Source organism: Numenius arquata, chromosome 3 (assembly GCF_964106895.1).
Source record: "Numenius arquata chromosome 3, bNumArq3.hap1.1, whole genome shotgun sequence".
NCBI lineage: Eukaryota > Metazoa > Chordata > Aves > Charadriiformes > Scolopacidae > Numenius > Numenius arquata.
In genome coordinates, this window is record NC_133578.1 from 20,895,105 (window position 1) to 20,919,808 (window position 24,704).

At 33.5% G+C, this 24,704-nt stretch overlaps 1 protein-coding gene across 12 annotated transcripts in view; it reads right to left on the reverse strand.

Moving 5' to 3' along the window:
- Positions 1 to 24,704, reverse strand: part of LOC141462790 (sodium channel protein type 2 subunit alpha-like) — a 59,377-nt gene that overhangs the window by 15,300 nt on the left and 19,373 nt on the right. For 10 of the 12 annotated variants that reach the window (XM_074144814.1, XM_074144810.1, XM_074144816.1 and 7 more), the window contains exons 12-19: positions 23,576 to 23,708; positions 22,328 to 22,566; positions 19,218 to 19,391; positions 17,605 to 17,961; positions 15,087 to 15,572; positions 4,910 to 5,030; positions 4,193 to 4,347; positions 2,997 to 3,170 (exon numbers count right to left, since the gene is read on the reverse strand). In XM_074144814.1, coding sequence (XP_074000915.1) covers positions 2,997 to 3,170; positions 4,193 to 4,347; positions 4,910 to 5,030; positions 15,087 to 15,572; positions 17,605 to 17,961; positions 19,218 to 19,391; positions 22,328 to 22,566; positions 23,576 to 23,708 — 1,839 coding nt within the window. Of the gene's footprint in view, positions 1 to 2,996; positions 3,171 to 4,192; positions 4,348 to 4,909; positions 5,031 to 15,086; positions 15,573 to 17,604; positions 17,962 to 19,217; positions 19,392 to 22,327; positions 22,567 to 23,575; positions 23,741 to 24,704 lie in introns of all 12 variants that reach the window. The other 2 variants (XM_074144805.1, XM_074144812.1) reach the window with 2 other exon arrangements.

Sequence of the window (24,704 nt, forward strand, 5' to 3'; positions counted from 1 at the left end):
GAGGCTGTCTGGGAAGACAAAGTGACATCTCTTTCTGTATCTGTTGCCCAAAACATCAATATGGTCGTCATCTTATTTCTATTATGAAGTTGTCAGGGCAGCAGTTGCCTCTTACTCTGCTTATACAGCATTTAGTATATTGGTATAATGTGACTCTGATGTTTTCCGGAATGTTGCTGCTGAGTTAATTATTCTGAAAAGCTAATAAAAAGGTTAAGAGCGCAGTTTAATTGAATTACTTTAACTGTTTTACCAAAAAGCATGAAACATTTCTAGCTATATGAAGAAATATTATATAAGCCATCAATATGACTAACTTTTAATGTAGTATACAGCAAAGCCAATTGGAGGGTTGTTTTGCTATATTTATTTCATTGTTCAAGAACTGTACCCACTGAAATTTTATCAGGCATGAGCAATTTCAGGAAGGTCAAAGATTTTATTCCACTTACAGATTCATTACTGCCCCACATTATTTGGCAAATACATTATTTGTTTTAAATGTTACCTATTTCCATTTCATTCAGGTACAATTTATTAATATAATAATTTAGAAATAAAGCGTCTATACCAAATTATAGGAGTTCCTTATAAAGTTTAAAAACATACAGCATAAACCAGTATCGATTTAAGATTCTATCATAGTAGCAAACTACACAAACAAATATAGTAACTGACAAACTCATTGGGTATTCTCAGATTCACTGTCTCCTTCCTTGATGTCCTATCTCCTAGTTTTGTTTGTGGCAAAGAGAACTTAGAGTCATTACAGCTGTACATCAAAACTACACATAATACTCATGACTGACAGCTTCTGGAAAAAGGGGTAAGAGCAGAAACTAAGGTACAGGATGACATGGCCTGTAGCATCTAGTTGTCCTGGGGTAGGATATTGCTGTCTCAAGCCTTTATTGGATATTTCTGCCAGAATTTGTCCCCTAAAAAAACCCTAATGTGTCCCTGCATCCAAAATACAGTCCCTTATCTTAAACCATTGACAAATGTGAACAAATTGAACTAATTTACCAGATTGTAATTTTGAGTAGACAAGGCACTCCACCCAAGTATCAGCTCCTTGCTACAGATATTGTTGCATATAGCAGAAGAGGGGGGCAGAGAGATAGCATGATAAGGTCTTAACTGAGGTAGCCAGATATACCAAGAGCCATCTGTCATGGCTGTAAACTGACAGAGCTGAAAATTGCAATTTCTGTGTGTAATTATTAAAACCTAATTTGATCACAATCACTGAGAGCAACTATTGCTGTATCTCACAGTGAGAGACTCAGGTATGTAAGACATTAAAGGTCAAAGCCCTAAAGGGCTATCAGTGTTTACTCTTGAATAATTTTAGAGGATGGAATTAAACAATTTGATTAACTTTAGTCACTTCTAATGAAGAAGGGCTCACTGGTGTTCTCACTGGGTGAATGCCACTGAATCACAGCTGTTTAAACTGCCTGTTAAAGCGGTGTACATTCTCTGCTTTTCTATAGGAAGATAACATGAGTTCATATATTTCTTTCAAGTGCTGTCTGGTGGTGCTAAAGGAATTGCTGAATTAGCCTTAGGCATAGTAAGACATTTTTTACCACTTTATGGAACATTGAATATAATTCTTCAAAAGTAGAAGGTTCCAATCTTATTTATTCATACTTTTGTTTATAAAATTAAAAATAATGGGTAAAAAGCTGGCAAAATAAGCTGATTTACTTATGATGCTGTTCTTCATAATTCTGAGAGCCTGCTCAGATAACAGCATCTCTGAGGCTAAACTATTATTAAGAAACCATGGAGTATGGCTTAGAATAATCTGTTTAGGTTTATGTTACAAAAAGAATAATTAAAACATGAGTTGTAGTTTATCTAAAAAAAATTAAAATCCATTCTTAACATAATCCTGCAAGGGAGCATCTGTCTTCTGCATTAAAATCGTCTTAAGAAAACCATTCACACTGTTCCATTCTAGTGTAGATTTTCAGGACAGAGCTAGAGATTAACAGTATAACAAAAATTAACTTGAGTAGGTTAAAAAAAGAGAGAAGGTCATCTTTTTTGAGTTATGGGCCAATCTAACTAGTTTTTTTTTTTCCTCTGGTAGTCACAAATTTGATACATTTCTATTATATACTAATAAAGAATAAGTATTAATGGGACCAGGATTTATGTAAAACTTTTAAAGAAATATGGTAGCTTGGGCAGAAATTACTATAAATGCACATTTTCCCTGAGATGCCATCTCTCAGTTCCACACTGAGGACATGTATAGCTAATGAACTGGGTCAGATAATGTGTGAAGGCTAGAGACCAAAATATTCTGGGAGTAAAACCAGCTTTGATCCCTTCTGACAACATAAGCAAGGCCTTTGCACAGAAGTATATCACAGCTGGGAAGGCAGCCAAGAAATTTTGTATTCTCTTCTATCATAAACCCTGCCAAGTCATAGCTGATTTAACTATTGCAGATTTTCAGCCCATTAAAACTAATAATCTTTAGACCAAATAGCCACTGTCTTTCTGTTTTACTAAAAATCACAACAGTATAGTTTTGGGGGATGAAGTTCTGAGAAATCAGACGAAATCTGGACCAAATGTATTGTTTCACTTGCAAAGCTGCAATGTTTGTAGAGGAAACTTGCACAATGTAGTGTCTTTGTTGCTAAGGAATAAGGTACATGATCAGAGTCCATTAAAAATAGCATGTTTCAAAAGCAGGTTTTTTCGTCGTAAAATCTCAAGTTTGATACAACCTGGGTATGAAATTATAAACCATGAAGAATGAACAAACTGATGGCCAGCCATCCTTTTCCTTCTGGCATATAAATATACTTTAAATAACACATCCAGATCACTGCAGGCTGTTACTAATACAGTGTAACTATACAATGTGAATTATTTTTGCATGTTTATAAGAAGATTACTTAGTGGTAATGAGTTTTACAACATAAAGGACTTTAGTATAGTGAATTTTATAATATTAAAGACTGTGTACTTACATCAACAATCAGGAAGTCCAGCCAGCACCAGGCATTAGTAAAATATATTTGAAAACCATATGCTACCCATTTTAAAAGCATTTCCAAAATGAAAATATATGTAAAAACTTTGTCAGCATATTCCAGCATGGTCTTGATAGTTTTGCGCTGTTCAATATATATATCTTCAAAAGCCTATGAAAAAATATATAATGTTCAGGTATTACTAACGTTTCACAGAATATATATGGTAGAAATAAGGGGTAAATCAATAAAAAGTAAGTAGGTCAGAGTTTTCCCCTTGTTCTTCTGTATCCTCTTATTTTACATATTTCCCACCTTAAACCATACTTCAAATTGGAGCAACTTTATGTATTCTGCACTGTCTGGAATTAAGTAAATATATCCTATTTTACTAATGAATGAAGAAATAAGCTTAAAGCATGAATTTTCATCCAGTGTGATATTAAGAAACTTTCACATAGATACACAAAAAACTCCTATCTTATACAAAATCTGTTTCATATAAGTATATTCCATTCTATAAAGCAGTTAGGGAGATTACATTTCTATTGTCCATCAATCAAACTTGTGTCTGAAAGTCAAATTAAAAAACAATGTATTTCCTAGAATCTATACTATGCACATTGATACTGTAGCAAATATTCAACTTGAGTAAAGCTGGAAAGGTGGGTAATGTAAGTCCTGTTGGAAAGTGGGTTTGAGTTTTAATTTGCTACCACACACTTCCCTATCTCCTGCCTCCAAAAAAGTAAAAACATGAATTAACTACTCATTTTTTTTTGTATGGTCTTTCATAAGCAGAGTCCAAGAAGTGGCTGAGCCTAGAAGGAATTAAGGGCTTAAAATCACACATATAGCTATATATTCACAGTTAACAATGGCCCTTTATACTCAAATCTCTTGATGAACATGCTGAAAATTGGCAGCATGTTTAAATCTTGAGTATCTATGCTGGCTTAAATAAATTTGCACCAGGTTTACAGTGGTATACCAAAAGTATCTAAAAAAGAGCATGTGAAATTTAACAAGCTTTTTCAAGTTTGGGCCAAGTTTCATTACATCCTGAAATGATGGAATGCAGGTAGTTTTATACGTGTCCAAGCAAAATAGGTCTTTTTGAACCAAATTAGAATTTTGCTGTTGCTTCTCAGGAGATATCTAAATATTTCAGCATAGAAATTTTTTCTACTTACTAGTGCTCCACTGCTGAGGAGAATCATGAAGACAATGAAAGTCTCAAACCAGTTGTGCTCAACTATGCTGTAGCAGGTTTTTCTAAGATTCCACCATATTTTTCCTTTGCCATCCTCTATACTTACTTGACAACATGGAAATTTCTGCACACAACCTGCATTAGATTAAGAGATATTAGGATCCAAAAGCAAATTATTTCAAAGTCAATATTTACTGTGGTATCAACAACATTGTTAGAAGCTTTAACAAATTTTATGATAATTTTTTAAATTAAACACTGGAACCCTCTTTTATAGGATCCTGAATATCTGAATTTAGATAAGTAATTTGGAGAGGAACCAGACAATACTACACATAATTATGAGTAATCTCAATCCAAAAAACATTGATATTTTTCAATGTTGGCGTGTAAATGTTCCATTTGTTGATGGAGTCTCACAAAAATTAATTTGTTCCAAATTTCAAGGGCCCTTTCAAATAATTGAAAAGCATTTTAAGAATAGAAAAGCTAATGACGTTTCTTAGTTACAAGATGTATGCAGATAAAGTTACTCAAAGCCTAGGGAAAACTTGTTTTGGCATTTGATTTCCAGCATTCTAGGCTAAGAGTATTTTCTTTCAATTGTTGACATCACAAAGGTCCACCAGATTTAAATATGCTTAGTAATAATGCCATTTTACTAATACATCTCTTAAGTCAACAGTTATTCTACAACCTTCTGTAAAACAGGCTTCTGGTTCAAGAGCTTCTTCGCTTTCAATTTCTGCTTGCTCGCCCTCTCCAGGAGGGGCAATATCAACTGTGCTGCCTTCTGATGAACTGGATGCATTTAGTTTCTGCAAGTAAAGTTCCACGAACAAATTTTTTGCATTAGATACACATTCTTTAAAAAATGATACTGAATCAAATCATGCCAGTCTCTGACTTTTGAAGAATGCTAAATTTATACTGATAAATACGCATCACCATAAGTAAAAACATAGTAATGAATTATACATCGTATAGTTCAGTTTCCCAGTTTATCTTCTTATAGGGAGCAATTAAATATAATTGGGCTACTAAAATGATCCACATATAAGACTTCTGAAGTATTCTCAGTAGTATTAAAACAGGAGAGCTTGCATGTATCTTTCCCAGTGAAATGAAATAACAGAAAGCTCCACATATATCTTCATGTCCACTATAGATTGTGTTTTCACAAACATACACTGTATCTTGATTAAAGTGTTGTAAATTCAATGGCATTTAATGGCAAATTTCCGCACAATTTAATTTTTGCAGAAAGCACAAATTACCAGATCTGAAATCTCTTCTTTGCATTCCAGTCTCCTGTGTATATTGAGAGACCTCCTGAGGTCCTTTCCATCCCAAATTTTTCTATCATTCTACTACTTTTGTGTACAGTGAAATACTATAGTCCTTACTGTGGTAAAAGCACCTCTAGATCTGAAAACTGCAAGTGGAGAGTGATATGAAGCAATTGAAATTAAGTAACCTTTTACCAAGTACATTGAAATTTGGATCAGGTCAAGCTGTTTTTCCGTCATGCAAGACTGCCCATAATTTTGTCCTTTTAAGAGAACATATTTTGAAAGGACAAACCTCCTAAAGATGCACACAATTCAGTAATTAGACATAGAGTTTGTAACTTGTTTTCAGTTGTCAATACTGTTTGCGTCTTTAATTGTTTTCATCCAAGATACATTCTCTTTTGCTGTGAAATAAGGCTTGTAATCAGAAAGCAACATTAAAAAAAGCACAGAAGTGAAATACGTCTGGTTTATTCCGTGTACCCGTAATACATAGGAATTTCGAGAGGAAACTGTAATGCACCTCTAACTTAAATACTTTAAATTAGAAAGGGCATTTGGTCACAGACTAGGTTTGTAGTTTCAGCTCAGTAGATCTGGTCATGCCCTTTGACCTATATGAAGACCTTTCTATACAAATTTTTTGCTTAATACCAAGTACTTTTCACATTTAGCTTTCAAGGCAGTGACATTTTTAGAATATATAAAAAAATACTACTCAGATTATTTGAATGCTTTTGCAATGCATAATAAACAATAACTTATTAAAGTTAGATTATTTCCATGTATTCTTGCTTTCAGAGACACTGCTGCAAATTAAAACTAGGTATTTATTTCTTCAGTTAAAACCCAGTCCCTTCATGAAAATGCATTGGGACCTAAGGGCTTTTTTCTGCCAGAAGCAAAGTAAATGGCACATATAACTTTATGTAGTTTGGTAAGCAATTTTTTCCTCATATTCAACTCTTACATGAGATGAATGATGTTTTTAAAAAAATTCATGTTGGGTCATGGATAATTTCAGGGTTAAGTTTCAAGAAGTTGCCCTTCACACACACCTGCAAACGTAGTCAACATAGGGCAACTCAGACTCAGATGCATGGTGAATTTTTGCTTAGTAAACATGTTACAATATCAAGTTTCCTTTTCCATACTGCACTTCCTCTATGATTTCCAGAGTTTATATACGTAAAATAGTTACAGCTCTATTGTCTCTAGGTGGAATAATTTTATTACTGGTCATGTAGATCAGTAGGTCTGAAATAAAATATTGTGTACCTCATATAGTGAGAATATTTAAAACTTTGCTTTCTGTATTACATTTATAGACCAAAATGCACATTACTGGATACTATATTAAGCATTATTATCACACCACCTTATTATCCACACATAAGGCTCTCTTTTAAAAAGGAAAAAGGATTTGTGAATTAATTCTCTTATATATCAATGTAATACAAAGAAATAAGAAGTCTGAAACCTGTCACTGAAATTATAGGCAGTTTCTTCATTAAATAAAAACCAAATATTGTGAAAATAATAATATGTCACATTAAAGTTAGGAAAATTAAAACTAATTCATGGCCTGATCCATCATCATTAAATCAATTACTTAATAGTACCAAGATATAGGTTCACAGTAAGTGTCAATCTCTATGAGTGCCAATCAAAAGGCAGTCAATTTTTTAACTGCTTCTTCCCATGTAAACTCTTTTGCAGATAGCCCTGTTCAGCATAGTTGCTAAAAACCAAGTGACAGTAGTGCAATTCATAATCAGTGCAAACAAAACCTACTATAATTTTCTTCATTATTTTTCACGTCATTCTCTTCATTATTTTTCAAATAATCTCAAACAATTGCATTAAAAAAAAAACCAAACACAACTCATTAAGTTTATAAAAGTCCTCTTCTTTGCTTCATGACCCTAAAATAGGAAAGAACCATTGCATTTTAAATAAGGCAACTTTAATGATATTTTTTTCCAGCAATAAAACTAATAGGAAACTTAGGATACACGATGGATTAACACAATCTTCTTTTCACTTCATAAATGTGATTATCAGCCTCTAGAACACGTCATGCCCTGTAAATACTTATTTGCATCTTCAGTGATATCACATTTTCCTTTACGAGGATACATTTGAAAGCAATTGCTTATGATGCAGCATTCTCAAGGCCTGTATCAGCAAAACAACATGCTTGACTAGAGCAGAAGCCTGAGCAATACTGTGGAAATCACACACAAAAATAAAATAAAAAAATAAGACTACCTCAATGGGATTGTATTTTTCTGAAAATAGCATTATAAATATTATTGTATAGAATATAACATAAAAAATTGCTTCATCACCAACCCAAATATTTGGTTAATATATGTGTAATCAGCCTCCATACTGTCCTTTCAGAGCAGTGCATCTCTTTTCAACAGCTTAGATCATTAAAACAAGCTTTGACCAACAGCATGTTAATGTGCCCATTTACAAGAAAATGCATTCACTTAAGACCCGGTCTTGCTCTCATTTTATTTTATTCTAGATTTCAATAAGAGCAAGAGCAGGCTAATAAAATTTTAAGCTTTACAAACAGCTTCATGATTCAAGTGACAATAAAATAAAGGGATTCAGCCATTACAAATTGCCTTTTCAGCCGTGTGGTTTTATCCTCTGAATCTTGAAAGCTGCACTGTAATCGAGTGACAAAATATATAATAATGGGGATCGATGATTCCAAAGTGATTCTAAACTGACTTTAAATCTCAGGTCTTATGATATTCGGCTTTTATATAATATTAAGAAAACCACTTTAAAAATCTCTTTCCTTAGAGTTTTATTTAATACTTGAAGCATATCTTGGTTTGAAATTTAATCACTAAATTCTGACAATTTTCAGAATACACACCAATATGATTTTTTTTTGGCATCTATGGACAATTTATAGTAGATATAATATAGATAGATCATTCTATACTATAATAAATGGTACATTTGGTTGTCCTTTTTGAAGCCAGTGAGACTCTGCCTGAAGGCAACAACTTTGAATCCTGCTATAGGGCTGAAATCTCAATCCCAACAAATTTTTGACGCCAAGTTCTACTAGGATAATTTGACTTCAGTTTCATGTAACTTTGGCTCCTGTTCAATATTTCCTGTCCCTATTCCTGAAGGCTCTGCCAATTATGCATAAATGGAGATTATCCTTGCCTATAATGAAAAAAACTGTAGGGAAAATACACAGCAAATTTAATAAAAATGATGCCAACTACTCCATAGTCTTTCTAATTTACACCAAGTAAAGTCCCCCAGCTCAGTCACAGACTGCTATCATGAAACACATTCAAAAATACCACTATTTATGAAGGAGTTTAAAGTTTAAGAAAAGAGTCTTTGTAAAACGTTTTGCTTTGAGAGTTTTTAAGGGGGGTGTTATTTGCTAAGTATGATTTTACCAATTATGAAACTATTTTCTCAGTTTACAGTTTATAAAACTCAAGATATGCACTGCCCAAATGAATACAGATTGTTGTTTGTAGGATCTTGAAGATTTGCATTACAGTGCATTGTAGATTTAAAAGTGTAACAGTGTAATTTTTATGCAAGAAGCTACTGCAATAGTTTAAATGTTATTCATTAAGGAGCTGAAGTTGTGGCAGTAATCATTACATAAATCACTTAACAGATTTCATTAAATATTTACATTTATAAGGGCTGAATCAAAAAGGGTTGTTTTTATTGTTTAAAAACTGTGCATGCTCCCTTTTTTGTTGGCCTCTTTAATGTATAACATTCCAGTACTTTTATGATCCATACTCCAAAACCTGTAGAGCATGCAGTTATTGCTAAATACTATATTAAAATATCCAGAAAAATCATTAGCAGAGTTAAAAAATGTATGTCGGGGTTGCCAATCCCACCTGACCATGCTGTGATGTGAGTCCCACGACTCAGCAGAGAGCAGCTGTGCATGTTTCTACTGTCTTGCAATGGATAGGGAAGGTACATAGCTGAATAGCATGCAGGCCAATCAAAATCCATTAAAAAGTGATTATATATATATATACATATATATGTATAACTTGCTTAGGTAACCTGTGTGAAAGTGGTGACACGTTGCTCTACCTGGTTAAAAAGCACCAGAGCTGCATTCTTGATTGCTCCAGCTTGGTTTTACCCCTGTGAGAAGTAAGAATGGTAGGTAGTGAAGTTCAAGACACAGGATCTCTGGTTTTTCTCTTTTTGGAATCTCTAAGTCAAACATGGCTTTAACACAATTAAAACATAGTTATTAAATATTTTATGATCAGTTGGCAAAAAGGGAAATACATACCACCTGAAATGTTCAACAAACTTTTCTACAGAACTTGTTAGTTTATTTTAGAGAAATAGGAAATGCAGAAGCTACACCTAATAATACGCACTCTGAAATTGTGATTCTTAAATAAAAATACAATGAATTAAATTAATAAAGACATGGTTAGCAGATTCAGAAAGTATTACAGTATTTATATAGTGCTTAATGTATATTAATGAAAAATTTTAGGGTTTTTTTGATTTAGTGTTCTACTCCATTTAACTATGTGATTATCTCTTTTTTTTCTGCAAAAAATGTACATACAGTAAGCAAAATACTTTGAAGATGTATGTCTTCCCATTCCTGCTTCATTCTCTAATGATGGTGGTAGAACTTATAGATCTCAATGAAAACAAACCTCCTTAATTTCTGTTGAAATAAAGTGTGAAATATCATATTGTTTAAGTTTCTAGTTCTAGATTTAGTATGCTATATACTTCTGAGTCTATAATCTCTCTGTAATTGTTCGGGAAGAGGATTGGATTTGTGTCTGGACAGTGGCCCATCAATGTGTCCAGAGATATGGTTACATTCATTAGTTATCCACAAGAATTGGTCAGTTTTAGAAAAGGGGAATTTAGATTGTTGGATATTTTAAAAGAAATGTGATTAAAAATCATCCAACAAATTGATCAAATCTCTACTGGGTGTTTTGGCTAATAACTGTGTTCCTTTCTCTTTACTTCACCTAGTCACAAAGCTGATCAAAAAACCAGAATTTATTTCTTATTTTGAAAATTCAGTGGATTAGATGATGAAGAATATTTTTAATTTTATTAAAACCATCTGTTGTGATTTCAGAGATTAATTGAGCAGCCTTACTTCTCCAATCTGGATTTGTACTTATTATAAATATACTGTAGATATAAAGGCTTTTGGAATTCTGAATGATAGGGGCCTGTAGGTATACGGATTTCTTTAGTTGGGAAATAAGCTTTCCATAACTGATGAATATCTTCGAAATTACTTTCCCATGTTGAAATGCAAAACTTTATTCATAAAGTTGTGATTCAGATATAATGAACAATTGTTAAGTGGTACAGAAATACAATAGTTAGGAGTCTTATATTTGGTAAGGTTAAGGTAGTGCATTCATTTCACTGATTAGCAGGCATATTTTATAATAGAAAGAGCATCCACAATGCTATCTTTAAAAACCACAAAATTATCCCCTTTAGTTACTTCTAATTTTCTTATTATTGCCTACAGGAGAGATGGGGAGGGACTTTTTACAAGGGCACGTAGTGATAGGACAAGGTGTAATGGCTTCAAACTGAAAGAGGGTAGATTTAGATTAGACATTAGAAAGAAATTTTTCACTGTAAGAGTGGTGAGACACTGGAACATGTTGCCGAGAGAGGTGGTAGATGCCCCATCCCTGGAAGTGTTCAAGGCCAGGCTGGATGGGGCTTTGAGCAACCTGGTGTAGTAGGAGGTGTCCCTGCCCATGGCAGGGGGGTTGGAACTAGATGATCTTTAAGGTCCCTTCCAACTCTAACCATTCTATGATTCTATGATTATCTTTCATTATCTCAAGCATCTTAATTTCAGAGCAGAACTGTTATTTCTGATGAATAATTTCTGATTTCTTATTTCATTCGTTATTGCACCTCTATTTTCTAATAGTAGATATTGACAAAATCCTCCTTCGAAGTATCAATGGAATGTTCACTTCTTTCAGGTACTTTCAGCCAACTATTAGTCTAGAGTAATGGGTAACTTTTAAATATAATAAATGTTATTGTTATGTTTCATCCAAACAGAGAGTTCCCAAAATTTCTAGTGATACGTGTTAGAAAGATCTGTTAAGGTGTTGGACTTGCAACCAGGTTCCAGAATAGATTCTGACAGATTTGGCAAGTTACTAACTAGCAAATCAAGTAGAAAGTGTTTTTCTGGAAGGAAAAAAAAAAGAAAAAAAAAAGAAAGAAGGAACCAGCCTTCCAAAAGAAACTTGGTGGCTAGGGTTATTTTGTACGCTAGTAAATTTTATAATAAAAATAGGAAAATTTATAATTTGTTCCTCATTCACACACAGTTACAATTTCTAAGTAATTACCTACTCTTGGCATATTCCTCAGGAGCACACAGACCCTGCCCCGCTTCTAGGATGACCTGTTATTGCTGATAGACTTTAAATAATTATTCTGCTCTTAACATCAGTGGCAGTCAGTAAGACACCAGGAAAAAGTGATTCATTTTACAATTCCTGTGCAGATCTAGCTTCTCACAGCTCTGTTGTTAAATAAAAAGTTATTAAAGGGGATACCTTCTGAGGGTATTTTAAGTGCTAAGTACTGCCACAGTTAAGGCAGGGAAAGTTTTGCCCCATCTCTTACCCCTCCTTTTGCAGACCAGGCCTTCTCCTAGGAGGAATGTTGTCTCAGTGGTATCCCTTGAGAGGCAAAATAAAGCAAATTATGGTGTACTGTTCTAGAGAGGTAACACAAGATTGGGAATCTTCACAAATTCCTGTCACATGTCAGAACATCTGTTCATATATTAACAAAGCAGGTGGAACTTTATATACACGATAAAAAAAGGCACTATATCCTTTCCCTAAAAATTATCCAGAAGGAATGGAAAAAGGCATCCAGATCAGAAAATACAATTAATATAGAATTCACAATTTTCAGGACACTGGTAAGAAATTCCTAGTCTTAATAGATACCATTCACAATATGCATACTTGCACTGTACGAATACATGTCAGACAGTTGAATGCTATACTATTGTGTGTGAGCAGAACTTGAAGGAAGCATTATTGATCCAGTTTTGCAATAGTAGTGATTATTACATTCTATGGAAATCTTGAGGCTCCACAGAAGTCCTAAACTTATCCTATCCCCATTGAAATTTCTCCACAAGTTCTTACTATATACACAAACCATCATTTACTGGTGGATTTCCCACGGTCACCTGAAAATTTCACTGTCAAATTGCTTGTGCGCTTTTGGATTTGATTTCTGTTCCTGAAGATACATGGATACATCTAAAGTCCATTCAAAAAGGCAAAATCCCTTTTGATTTATTACAGTCCTGAAACTTCAGGATAGCCTTAGAAGAAAAAAGCATGATACCTGAACCAGGCAAAGATGGGAGTGAACAGAGCAATTGACTTGTGAAAGTCACCTTGAAGTTGGTATCATTCAGAATTTCTCAGCACGACAAAGGCTCTTACTCCATTTTCTTGGATTGTACTTACATCATATATTCACTCAGAAAGCAGAGGAGTTTCTGCCTTTGCATTGCATTTTGTTTTGTCCTCAGCTGTTCTGATAGCATATATGGCAGTACACTATAAACTGAACCATTCGATCTATCTTAAAGAAGAAATAAACAAATAATACCTATGGGGTGGTGTTATTTAACTTAGATCGCTCCAGTGACATGCCTTACAGGACAAGCCCACAAGCGCTCTAGCAGAGAAAGGGGTAAAGATTGCCAGGGGATCAGGAGCCAGGTGTGGATGGGAACTTCCCAAGCCAGCTCTGAGGCTAACGCGTCACGTAACCACACATTTAACATCCACACAGCTTATAAGCCTCCCAACTTCCTAATGCATATCACAAACTTTTTAAAAAGTAACATATTCAGGAAATTTTTAGGCTTGTAACTTAGTAAGATGAAGTTACTAGGAAGGCACTTATCGCTGTATTTATTGAAACTAACCACAAGGAAAGCAGAAAATTTATAGTAAAATGTCATTTTAAAGAGCATCAGAATATATGAAAAGACGTAAATGACTTTGCTGAAGGTTCATTGGAAAAGACAATAAATTTTTATTAGATCAGCTTACATGAAAAATACTTAGCTCTCAGACCCAGAGTCACTTAGAAAGTTTGTTTTTTGATACTAGTTGATCTCATAAATTATATCACTTTACACTTCCTGAATCTTAAATTCTTAAATTGCACGAATAAGCACTTCCATGCTATCTATACATCTGCATTGAAAACGTTTGTCACAACTGAGCAACTCAGATGATTGCGAGAATATCTTGCTCTTAATCTTACAGTTATGCAGAGTAACCTTCTTTGCAGTTGCAAATAAACACACACTCTTTATGTTCCTTTATGTTCTTTAGCAAAAAACCCATACTATAATGAACTGGTCCATGGCAATCCATTAGTGTTATGTGGTATAGAGTGGTATTGCTGGGGAATACAGCATTATTTGCAAATATGGCAGCTATACAGCGATGATACAGGCATGAATGCAGGGTTTCTTCATAGAAGAACTTCCTTTATGGTAAACAAACCTTTTTGCATTAATGAGTTATCACACAACATCATAGCTTCTAATCTAATTGAAAACATCTTTATCCATGGTTCCTGATCCCTTAAGCCTCGGAGTTCCTGCATTTCTAGTGGCGTTGGACAGCATTATATTCTGCCGATGCATTTATTAGCTTGTCATTGATCATTACTCCAACATACAAAGTTTTCCTTGAATACCATTATCACCTGTTCATGATCACTTTGAGCCACTTATATGTTGAGGTATATGGCTTCTGGTTTTCAGACCAACTTTTGTCTCTTTGCACAGTAACAATAGCATAAGGCTTTGAAGTAAACTGCTTCCACATGCATCTATTGTACAAGATTATTCTACTCTCCAGGATAACTTGAGATACTGCTTTACCATGACATTGATTGGTATCTGGATTACTTCAATTCAGCCAGCCATAGTCTCTGAACCTAAAATCTGTATGGATATTACTCACTGAACTTTTTAGATAATCCTGAATACATCACTAATTTATGATGTCTCAGGGCTTATTTTTACACCTACCCTAAATATAGAAAAAAAATTTTTTTTCTCCACTTATACGTGATTGGGTATGCAAAGCTGTATACTTTTGATTGTTCCTTAGCCATCTGCAATACTCTTATTCCATAAATCCTCATCGCATTATAGGTACTAGAGAAAGAATGCTTTATGAAATGTGTCCTAGTCTAAAACCTCATAAAATTGTGAAAGAGATAATCATATCTGAAATTATACATCTTCCAAATGCTAATAAAGAGTATTAAAAATGTAAACTCTAAGGACCCCTTAGTATACCATTACATAGTATATTTTTTTTCTTTAATTATAAATACATAAAATAATAACATATAAAATATATTTACATGGGACAAGACAGTTTTTTAAACAATTCTAAATATGTAATTAAGAAATATGTAAATGCGTGCCTACAATTTAATCGTTAAGATATAAAAAAATCCTACCTGTTTGCTTTCTTCCATATCAGATTCGCTGCTAAATTCTTCTGTATTTAAATTTTCAAAATCTGATTCTCCAACTGCAATTGGCACCGTCACAGTGAGGCCTGGGTTGTTTATGAATGACATGTAATCGTTTTCATCGATTACATATTTTTCCACACTGCTGCCTGTGCCTACACCACTGGTAGTTCCATTCCCGTCTTTAAGATAATTCAGATCTTTGCTTATTTCAACAGCGGTATGATTGGAAATGCAGCTGTCTTTCTTGTTGTTTAGCTCCTCAAGTGCTTTGATTTCCTCTAAAGCTTTCTGCTTTCTAACAAAGGCTTTTTGGATGAACTCCTGTATCTTTTTTTTAATGTAATCTATTCCCTTCTGAATCCTTGCCACAGCAACCTGGAGATTGTTCATTTCATTATCATCATCTGTAGCAGCAAGGTTGTCTGAACTAAATGAGCTCAGCAGCAAGGCCAGAAACAGGTTCAATACCTAAAAGATGAGAGAGTACAATAAATACATACATATAAGAAGGGAGTATTTTTTACAGGATACTGTCAAATACCACACATTGTTTTGAAAAACAACATTCACTGGTTTTAGACAACCATTTAGCACCTTAAATTAGAAAAGATCTCCTTAGTTGTTTTGATCAATATTCACTCAGAAGATGAAAACAAAGCTAATACCTAATTATTTTATACTTTTTGATCTTTGTTTGAAGCAGCATGGTTGCTTAGACTATAAAAAAAAAAAGTTACAAAACTTTTAGCCATACACATTCATCAGAGGTTTGAAAGGCTTCTGTCTAAATCACTTAAAGTCACTGGAATTTAAGTAGAATTAAATAAACATGAGTTGTCAGGTGGGTTTTTATGATACAAGTATTTTAGAAACTTCTATCAGTTAAGGCTATAATAACCTATGTAAACTTTCGAACTACTATTTGGAAGATTATACCATGAGACTGCGATGTTTTGTTAATTCTGGGCTTGTCCCTTAAATTATATAAAGCTTGTCATAAAAGGATAAAAGGAATATTTAAAAATGAATTTTACACTTTAATCTTTATTATTTATAATAATCCTGTGTTGTTTGTAATTGGATGTTTTTCCTTTTTCACTTGGCAAAAAATGAAAATTTTGTTTGCTCTTAATTTAAAAATAAAATGGATTTCTTTCATCAGCAGGTAACAATCTTAGTACCAGTGTTGCCTGAGAACTGTTTTTATTGCCTCAGAATTCAAACATCATTAATCTTGTTTTAACATAACTTCCTATAAACTGCACTACATCACTAAAGCTTACAAGCAATTAATCATTTCATACTTTCAGTCTGATATACCACTAAACATCAAAAGTCATCATGATATGGCAAAATGGCATAAACAAACTTCCTCATAGTTAACTGTTAGGTCTCTAATTTGTACTCTCTATGAGATTTAATTCTGCAGACTTTCAGAATTCCAAAAAGAACCCTGAATGTAAAAAGGCTCTTGGAACAAAGAAGACAATATGAATCTGAAACAGTATTTCTATGCTGAAGCTAGTACTACTGAAAAATAGTAGAGCAGGTTATTGATCATCAATAACTTTCTGGGGCTCTGCACTCTTCTGCTGATACAATGACAAGATCGCAAGGTCATGTAAACAACTAGGATACGAACACTTTGAATTCTATTTTATAAAAATTTAAGTCATGTTAGAATATGTCACTAAAGGAAGAGAATTTTGACAATAATGAAATACAGTTTTTAGACTTATCAATCAGAATGAACGGCAAAGATTAACAGTAAAAGTAACTTACAAATAAAGTAAAAGTGTAAATGCTGCATTCCAATTATAATCCTGATTTCTAAGAAGTTCTCGCCAGTTCAATACTTACATATTGAACCTTTAGCATTTTAACTTATCAGCTTGAATTAAAATTTCTCTATAAAGGCTTCTTCTATAATTTTGAGTTAGAAACTTCCAAACATATTTTTAGAATGTCCAATCACCCTGTATTTTGTTTTTGTTTTTTACACCTAGACATGCCAAAAATTTCAGTAGTTAAATTCAAGAGATTCTATATAAGAAAATCTACATTATACTTTATTAAGTCAGAAGTATTAGTGCTGGAATTAGCTGTAATGGGTGTAAGAAAGTCTGTTAGATTTTTTTCCTCCAAAGAAGCAGCGGCCCAGGAGCTGGTGCAGCATAAGCTTTGTTATTTCAAGAGGAGTTAGGAAGACATTTGGATTTAAACAGCACCTCTAAATTAGCTGCAGCACTCCCATGATAAGGTATTTGATTTGACATTTTGGTGTATTCCTAAATTCTTGGACCCATAGTGAGAATACTTCAGGGTATGGAAATGAGTGAAAAGGGGGAGAAGGGAATCATCATATGTTTTTATCAAAAATCTAGCATATTCATATTTATTTTTCAATTCTAAATGGAAGTATGACAAACATTCTTACCGCCTGCTGTAAGTTATGTACATTTTGCATCAGAATTAATGTTTGAAAATGTTCATCACGTACCACTAGGTTTCCAATCACCATGACCAGCATGAAAACAATAAGGCACATGGTTTGGCCAGCAACCTCCATGCAGTCCCACATCGTTTCTATCCATTCTCCACACAGCACTCGAAACACAATCAGGAAAGAGTGGAAAAAGTCATGCATGTGCCAGCGTGGAAGCACACAGTCACTGGAAATCTTGCAGACACATTCCTTGTAGCTTTTCCCAAACAGCTGCATCCCAACCACAGCAAAAATGAAGACAATGATGGCCAGCACCAGGGTCAGGTTCCCCAAAGCCCCCACTGAGTTGCCGATAATCTTAATGAGCATATTTAGAGTTGGCCACGATTTTGCTAACTTAAAAACTCGAAGCTGAAAAACAAAAATGCAGAGGAATCATTAGTTTTAGTTATGAAATAGACACTAGGTTCAAGTGGTTTAGTGGAGCATATCAGTTTCTGTAGATTAATTTTTTCTTCAGTAGGAACTTATTTTAATGGAAAGAGGAGAGTATGGAGTTTGGTGGGTGCCTAAACCTTAGCGTTCAGCATTTCATTTTAGTGACGCATGTAGAAAAAAACCCATAATTTCTGTTTGTACCGTGTTTGATTTTTATATTTTTAAACATCCACTTGCAGATGATTACTGAACAATTCTTCAAGACATTTTAGAAGTTTGTACTCTTTTCATTGCCTTTGCTACACCGTCTTTTCTGGCTTTCCACATTTCCCTCGGCACCACATTAGGTCTTCCAGGCTTAGTTAGAGGACAATTTTTGAAGCAACAATTTGATGCCGATATTGTGATGTCTGTTCAAATCATAAACACTAACTTAAAAATAATATTCAGTAATCAAATTACGGTATGTGAAGCTGGGTACCATTGCAACTGGTGCTAATTAAGCCATGACTTCCTGCTCTATGTATCAGGAAATAACCTGGGTTTTTAAGTAATGTGATGACTATTAGTAATACAGACTTTTAAATCATGAATAGTGCCTCCAGTAAACATACCTATAAATTAGTTTATGTACAATACCCTTTTCTATAAACAAGACATTTCTAGTATAAGCTCAATAATATTGCAATATAAGTGTTATCCTAAAGTCAGATTGTTATGACTCTTTGTTATATGTAATGGAGTTACTAAATTTATATTCTCAGTGCCATTAAAATAAAAGTTGTGAGGAGAGGATCTACTTAGGGGCTTTATGAGTAACACAAAGTAAAGTTGGCAATATAAAGACTAACCATGTTATGATTCTTTATGCTGGTGGCAACATGTATATTTTTACAGATATTCAGCTTTGATGAATCTTAATGAAATCAGTATAATGAAGATTTACAAAATTTGCAAAAGGCAGCAATTAGTCTTCTGCTGGCAAAGGATATCAGTAGGATATATATGAATAGGATAATTTGATACGAAAACATATCAAAGGATATCAACTGACAAACACCTTAAACTTGTACTTATCAAATATGGTTTGCGAATTAGACATATATGAAAAATCGTGATTCATTTGAGTATATAATATATCTTTACAATACTGATAATTATTAGAAACATCAGCACATTTTTTTGAGTGAAACAATTGCATTCAAGTATTTAATTATCAAGGTATTTACCAATCTGAATGACCGAAGAACAGATAATCCTTCAACATTTGCAAGACCAAGCTCCATTAAACTAAGGCTAACGATAATACCATCAAAAATATTCCAGCCTTCTTGGAAATAATAATAAGGGTCCATGGCAATTATCTTTAGTACCATTTCTGCTGTGAATATCCCAGTGAATACCTAAAACAAAATGTAATTAATTAGTTGAATTGTTATAAGAAATTTATATACCTGAGTAAATTTTTCTAATCCAGCTTGAGTTCTCATACCTGTTACTTGTATCTGTTATTATAAAAAACGGCTGATTGCTACCTCCAAATGGCATCTAAGTGTTTCTGAACACTGAAAACTGATAACCAACAACAAATTACTAATTCAGGACAGATATAGGAGGGCAGAGGTTTGATACACCTATAAAAAAGCTATTTACTAACCAGTCAGCAGCTCAGCTTGAGTTTGTATTTGACATGTGCTGGGCTATTCACCCAGCAGATGACGTGATATGATCCAGTGTTTTCAGTCCTGTTTCTAGAGGATAGTCCCAGTAAAGCAAAAGAAAACTTGACAGCATTTTTTTCCCTTGCTCACAGTCTAAACAGAAGTGTTAGAAGAAACTCTCGTAGGTCAGACTCTACAAAGACAGACTTTCTAAGGTCTGTCTTTTAAGTTAGAGTTGAAAAGTGTGGGTGGAATAGGCAGGGGAAGTTGGAGTTTCTTGTACTGAGCTTTTTAAAAAGATTTAGAGGTTTCATGCACGGCTACTATTTCATGGGATAGCTATTTCCTTTTGGCAGAAAGAACTTCATGGTGATAATGTTCTTTGAAATATTTGGAAATGGCAAATGTGAAATTATCAATGCTGCTTAGTGTTTTATAGTCCAGAATTTAATTCAGCACTTTCTTGTGATGAGTAGTGATCAGTGGTTTGTGCAGCATAATAAAAAGTTTTGGAGCATAATACAAAACCACTAAAAATATATGAAAATTCTGCACAACACTCAAAGGATATCCTAGGTGATTCCAAAAGTCTACTAAAGTACACCAAAGTACTCTGCCATTGCCTTGTGATAGTTCTTTACCCAGCTTGTTCTCAGTCCTCCTACAGCAAGTTTTATGGAAGCAAAGCTGACATTTTACAATACTATATAACTACACTCATGATTGCCTTCCAGTTCAAGAAGATTAGGAGGTGGATATAATGCTGGGGAAACATTCACCATTGTTAAAGTGTAAATATTAACATTTTTCAAAGTGTATACTTTGGAGAAACTAGAAATATAGCAAGAAACACTATCCTATTAATTTGATATATGAGATGTTATATAACCAAAGAATTTAAGAGGTATTGCTATGTATGGTAAAGAGAACACAACAAAGAAGATTATTCTTGACAAAACTGTCATATTTGTCAAAATAACTGAAAAAAACAATGAAAAATATTTAATTGTAAAATATTTCCTTCACAAAATATCCCATTCCATCCACAAACTACTTTTTCTTGAGCATAACTGCATCCTCAAATGCACCAAAAAAACATTTTAACAGAAGTAAACTCAGGTTTTCTTATATTTTCTTAGGACTTTTGAATACTGAATGAATTTTAGTATTATGCAAATGAATCGTTGCATTTTAGAACTATTTCTTCCTTCTCATTAAAATGCTACAGAAAAGGCAGAGTCATATTTGTCATATTTAATTTATCCTCAAACAGACCGTGATGTCACAAGCAAAGAGTAAATTAACATATTTTGAATGGAAATCACAAAATTAAGGTTAATAGATTAACACAGTGAGGAACAGAAAATTTAATTGAAACCAGCAGGAATAGTATTCACTGCATATATATAATCCTAATCAAGGATACTGGATTGTTATAAAGGTAGTTAGAAATATGACTGTTGCTAATATGATGTTAGAGTAAAAAAAAATAAAAATACGATATGGGAAAAGGCAGAAGACCTCGTAAATATAAAAGGTTGGAAATAAATAATTCTAATAATATGACAGACCAGCATTTTAAAATATAATATTCTGTAATCTGTGATGAATATAAGAATATACCAGCAATGAAATCTTTGTCCATGAGAAAGGAAACTGTAATGCACACAAAAACACGTAAGTATTAAGTTCAATTTCACTTCTATTAAAAAAAAAAATCATAGAACGATGTAATACCAGTACTGATAAGGAAAATGTTCAGACTTTAAAACATATTATGACTGAGAAATCTATTACTGCTCCATTTAAATATTAGCAGACTTTTGAAAACCAATATTTTTGAATGATTAATTCAGAACACTTGGTTGGTTTTGATTTTCAGGACTGCATGCTGCGTGAGTCAATCCAGATCTCTCTTGTGTAAACTGTTGGTAGTTATGTGAGCTAGCAAAAAATTAAAAATGTATGAATCTTCTTTTGAAACACTTGCAAGGTTCAGTCCTCTGCTACCTGAGCATTGAAAGCACATGGAGAGAAACAGACAAGAACATTTAAGTTATGTTATGCCACTTTTAGAATTACATGTACCCCTAAATCTCTGGATCAGGTTAAAATCGGGAAAGGCATCACTAATGAGCTTGCGGGTATGAGGTGCTTTTTGTTAGAGAATAAATACAAATCTAGTTTATTATGTATTTTTAATTACCCAAAGTGGCAAGGACTTACTGCTAACAAGAAGTATGCCTTTCTTGGAAATGTATTTTCACTGTAGTGTAACTGAAAAAAATTCAAGGAGAAATTCTGACATCTGAATATTTCATCAGTTTCTTACAGAAGAAAAATATTTTCTATGATGGAAGATCAGTACCATGGTAAAAATTAGATAACATATACCTTAACATTTTAAAGAAAAAACTCAAGGTAGATCTCAAGAAATCTGAGAATCCAGTAAAGACTGCACTTCCACACATATTCAGTTACTTAATTATAGTAGTTAAAAAATAGATTAATGAAAGTTAAAGGGTCTAGCAAAAATCACTTTATCTATGAAAATTATATATACAGTTTCTAAACTTACTATAAAAACCAACCTGGAATAAATTTAAAATCAACACAATGCATTTCTTTGTTTAGAAAAGGGTATTTTTACACCAAGTAGTGCATGACAAACCACTTACCAGGTTCCCCACAGAAAGGACGCTGCTAAACTGTTCTGTCATTGGGTAATGTTCCATGGCCATAAACAAGGTGTTTAAAACAATACAAATAGTTATAGCAAGATCAACAAATGGATCCATCACAACTAAATTGATGATGTGTTTTACTTTTAACCATGGGCTCCAGCAATCCCATATCAAGAAAGTATTTGCAAATCTGTACCAGCATGGTGGGCATTTCTGTCTGGATTCTTCAAGCTCTGAAAAAAAAAAAAAAAAAAAAAAAAAAGGAAAAACAATTAACAAATAATGAATATTCCAACTATACCCTCTGGAAGTTCTTGTTTAAAATATGTAATATGATTAAATCATTAAATAAATGGCTTATTTAAACCATTTAAACCATTTATATAGAGCTCACACTAACATGGGATTTCTCTCACCTATGTTTAGCCATCTTAAGGTTAAGCATCTAACTTATTTGAGCTCCTCTACAACCAGTGGACAGTTCCGTTATCTCTGAAGAGTGAATCATCTCAGACATCTATCTATGGTAGGACATCTGCAGGGTTTGTCTGACTATAACAGCTATCACGCTTTGCCCGTATCCATAAAATAGATCCTTTAAGCTTATAAAAATATTTTAATGGCATATGTATGAACAGAGTGTATTCAGTTTCCATTACATAAGCAAAACTATTCCAACGGTGTATGCTTTTCCATATAGCAAATATAATTTTTTTTAATCTTTGATATACTTAGAAACCTAGGAAAGTTTAAGAAATGCTTAAGGAAGGCAGTTCATGTGCATTGGCATGGGTTGATTACAGTTTTCTTTAAAACTATCTTTTTCATTTCCTATTGTCTTTCCTTGGATTTTAAGTCTAAGGGAAATGACTGTTCCAGAACATCACTTCCTTTATCATAGCAATTCCTGTGTATCTTAATTGATTTTTCCCATTGATGTCTTACAGGAAGAATATCCCTGTATTCTCTGTTTGGGGCTCTGGCAATCCCCTAGCTATGATTATTTTGTCTGTTAGTCCACTCAATAGAGTAATATTTTGGAAAGTGTCATGAAAAATAAATGACTAAGCATTTAGAATTTGTAAATAATCTTATAAATGCTCAAAAGCCTTTTGTATCTGATGTTCAGAGATTTCACATGTCCAGTGTTACACTTAAAAAGGAAATTATGTAAATAATTGCTCTGTACATGTAGTTAGCAGAGATTCAGTGAACTGCCTGTCAGATAAAATGTATCAATACCTTCCATTGTATTTGTAAGTATGCTGGCTATACTCATTGCTCTTTGTCTTGCAGCAGAATCTTCCAGCATTTCCATGGAAATCTGATAAGAACTCAGTCTTCTTTTTCTTATTTCTGTTTCTGTAGTGGTGCCCTGTAAATGAAATACTGAGGAATTAAACCATCCTTTTCAACAGCCAACTAACAATATTTACTGTATAAATATCGTAGTGATAATCTAGTATGCTTTGTGCAGCCTACTAGACTTTTCTTACACACTGAAGGTTTCTGTGCAATGTTGTGTAGGAATTTCTTTGCTTTTTATTGAGGAACTCAGTGGGAATTTTGTACAGTGCTAGGAATAATCAACTGGGGGACACAATACCAAGGCAATGTGGGACCAAAGATGGTTCTCATTTAAATGACTGAGTGAACAAAATTTTTGTTAGGTATCTTTTTTCTAGTGATTATTATTATTCTTTCAAGAAAAAATGATCAAAGTTGAAACCTGTCACCCTAATTTCCAGTAGCTAGTCATGTTAAATAACTAAAGTGCGAGTACAGAGAGAAGTGAACTATTATTTAAGAAAGTAACCTTGATACGAGAAACATGAGTCTAATTCTAGGAATTAATTATCTCTCTAATACTTTGTACTGCATTCCTAACTTGATAAGTGTAGTTGGAAAATTTTATATGACAAAAAAACCCCCACGTCTTATTTAGTATTTCTTCTACCTAATTCTTACCCACTGCAATGCTCATACAGAATTTGTGATATATTCTTGCAATGAATATGCAAATCCTCTCTGTTTTGTATGGCTTCTAATTATCTTTTCAAAGCAATAATACCTGGCTGTAACGAGTCACTACTCAGTAGCATGCAGATATCCTTACAGTTGCTTTGCTTTTCTTCTAGAGTGTGGCCTAGGGATCTAAACACAGGATTGGGATTAAAAAGTTCCTAAATCGTGGTTCCTGCTTTACCATTGATGCTGTGATTCATGGTAACCACTCACTCTTTTTCTCATTATTCTGTCCCCATCCAGAAAAGGAATAAAAAGGCCTGCAGAACTCATAAAGGATTTCAAGGTTATCTTAGTGTGAAGATGAAAAAAACATTTTTGAGCATTCACTAGTACTATTTCTTTA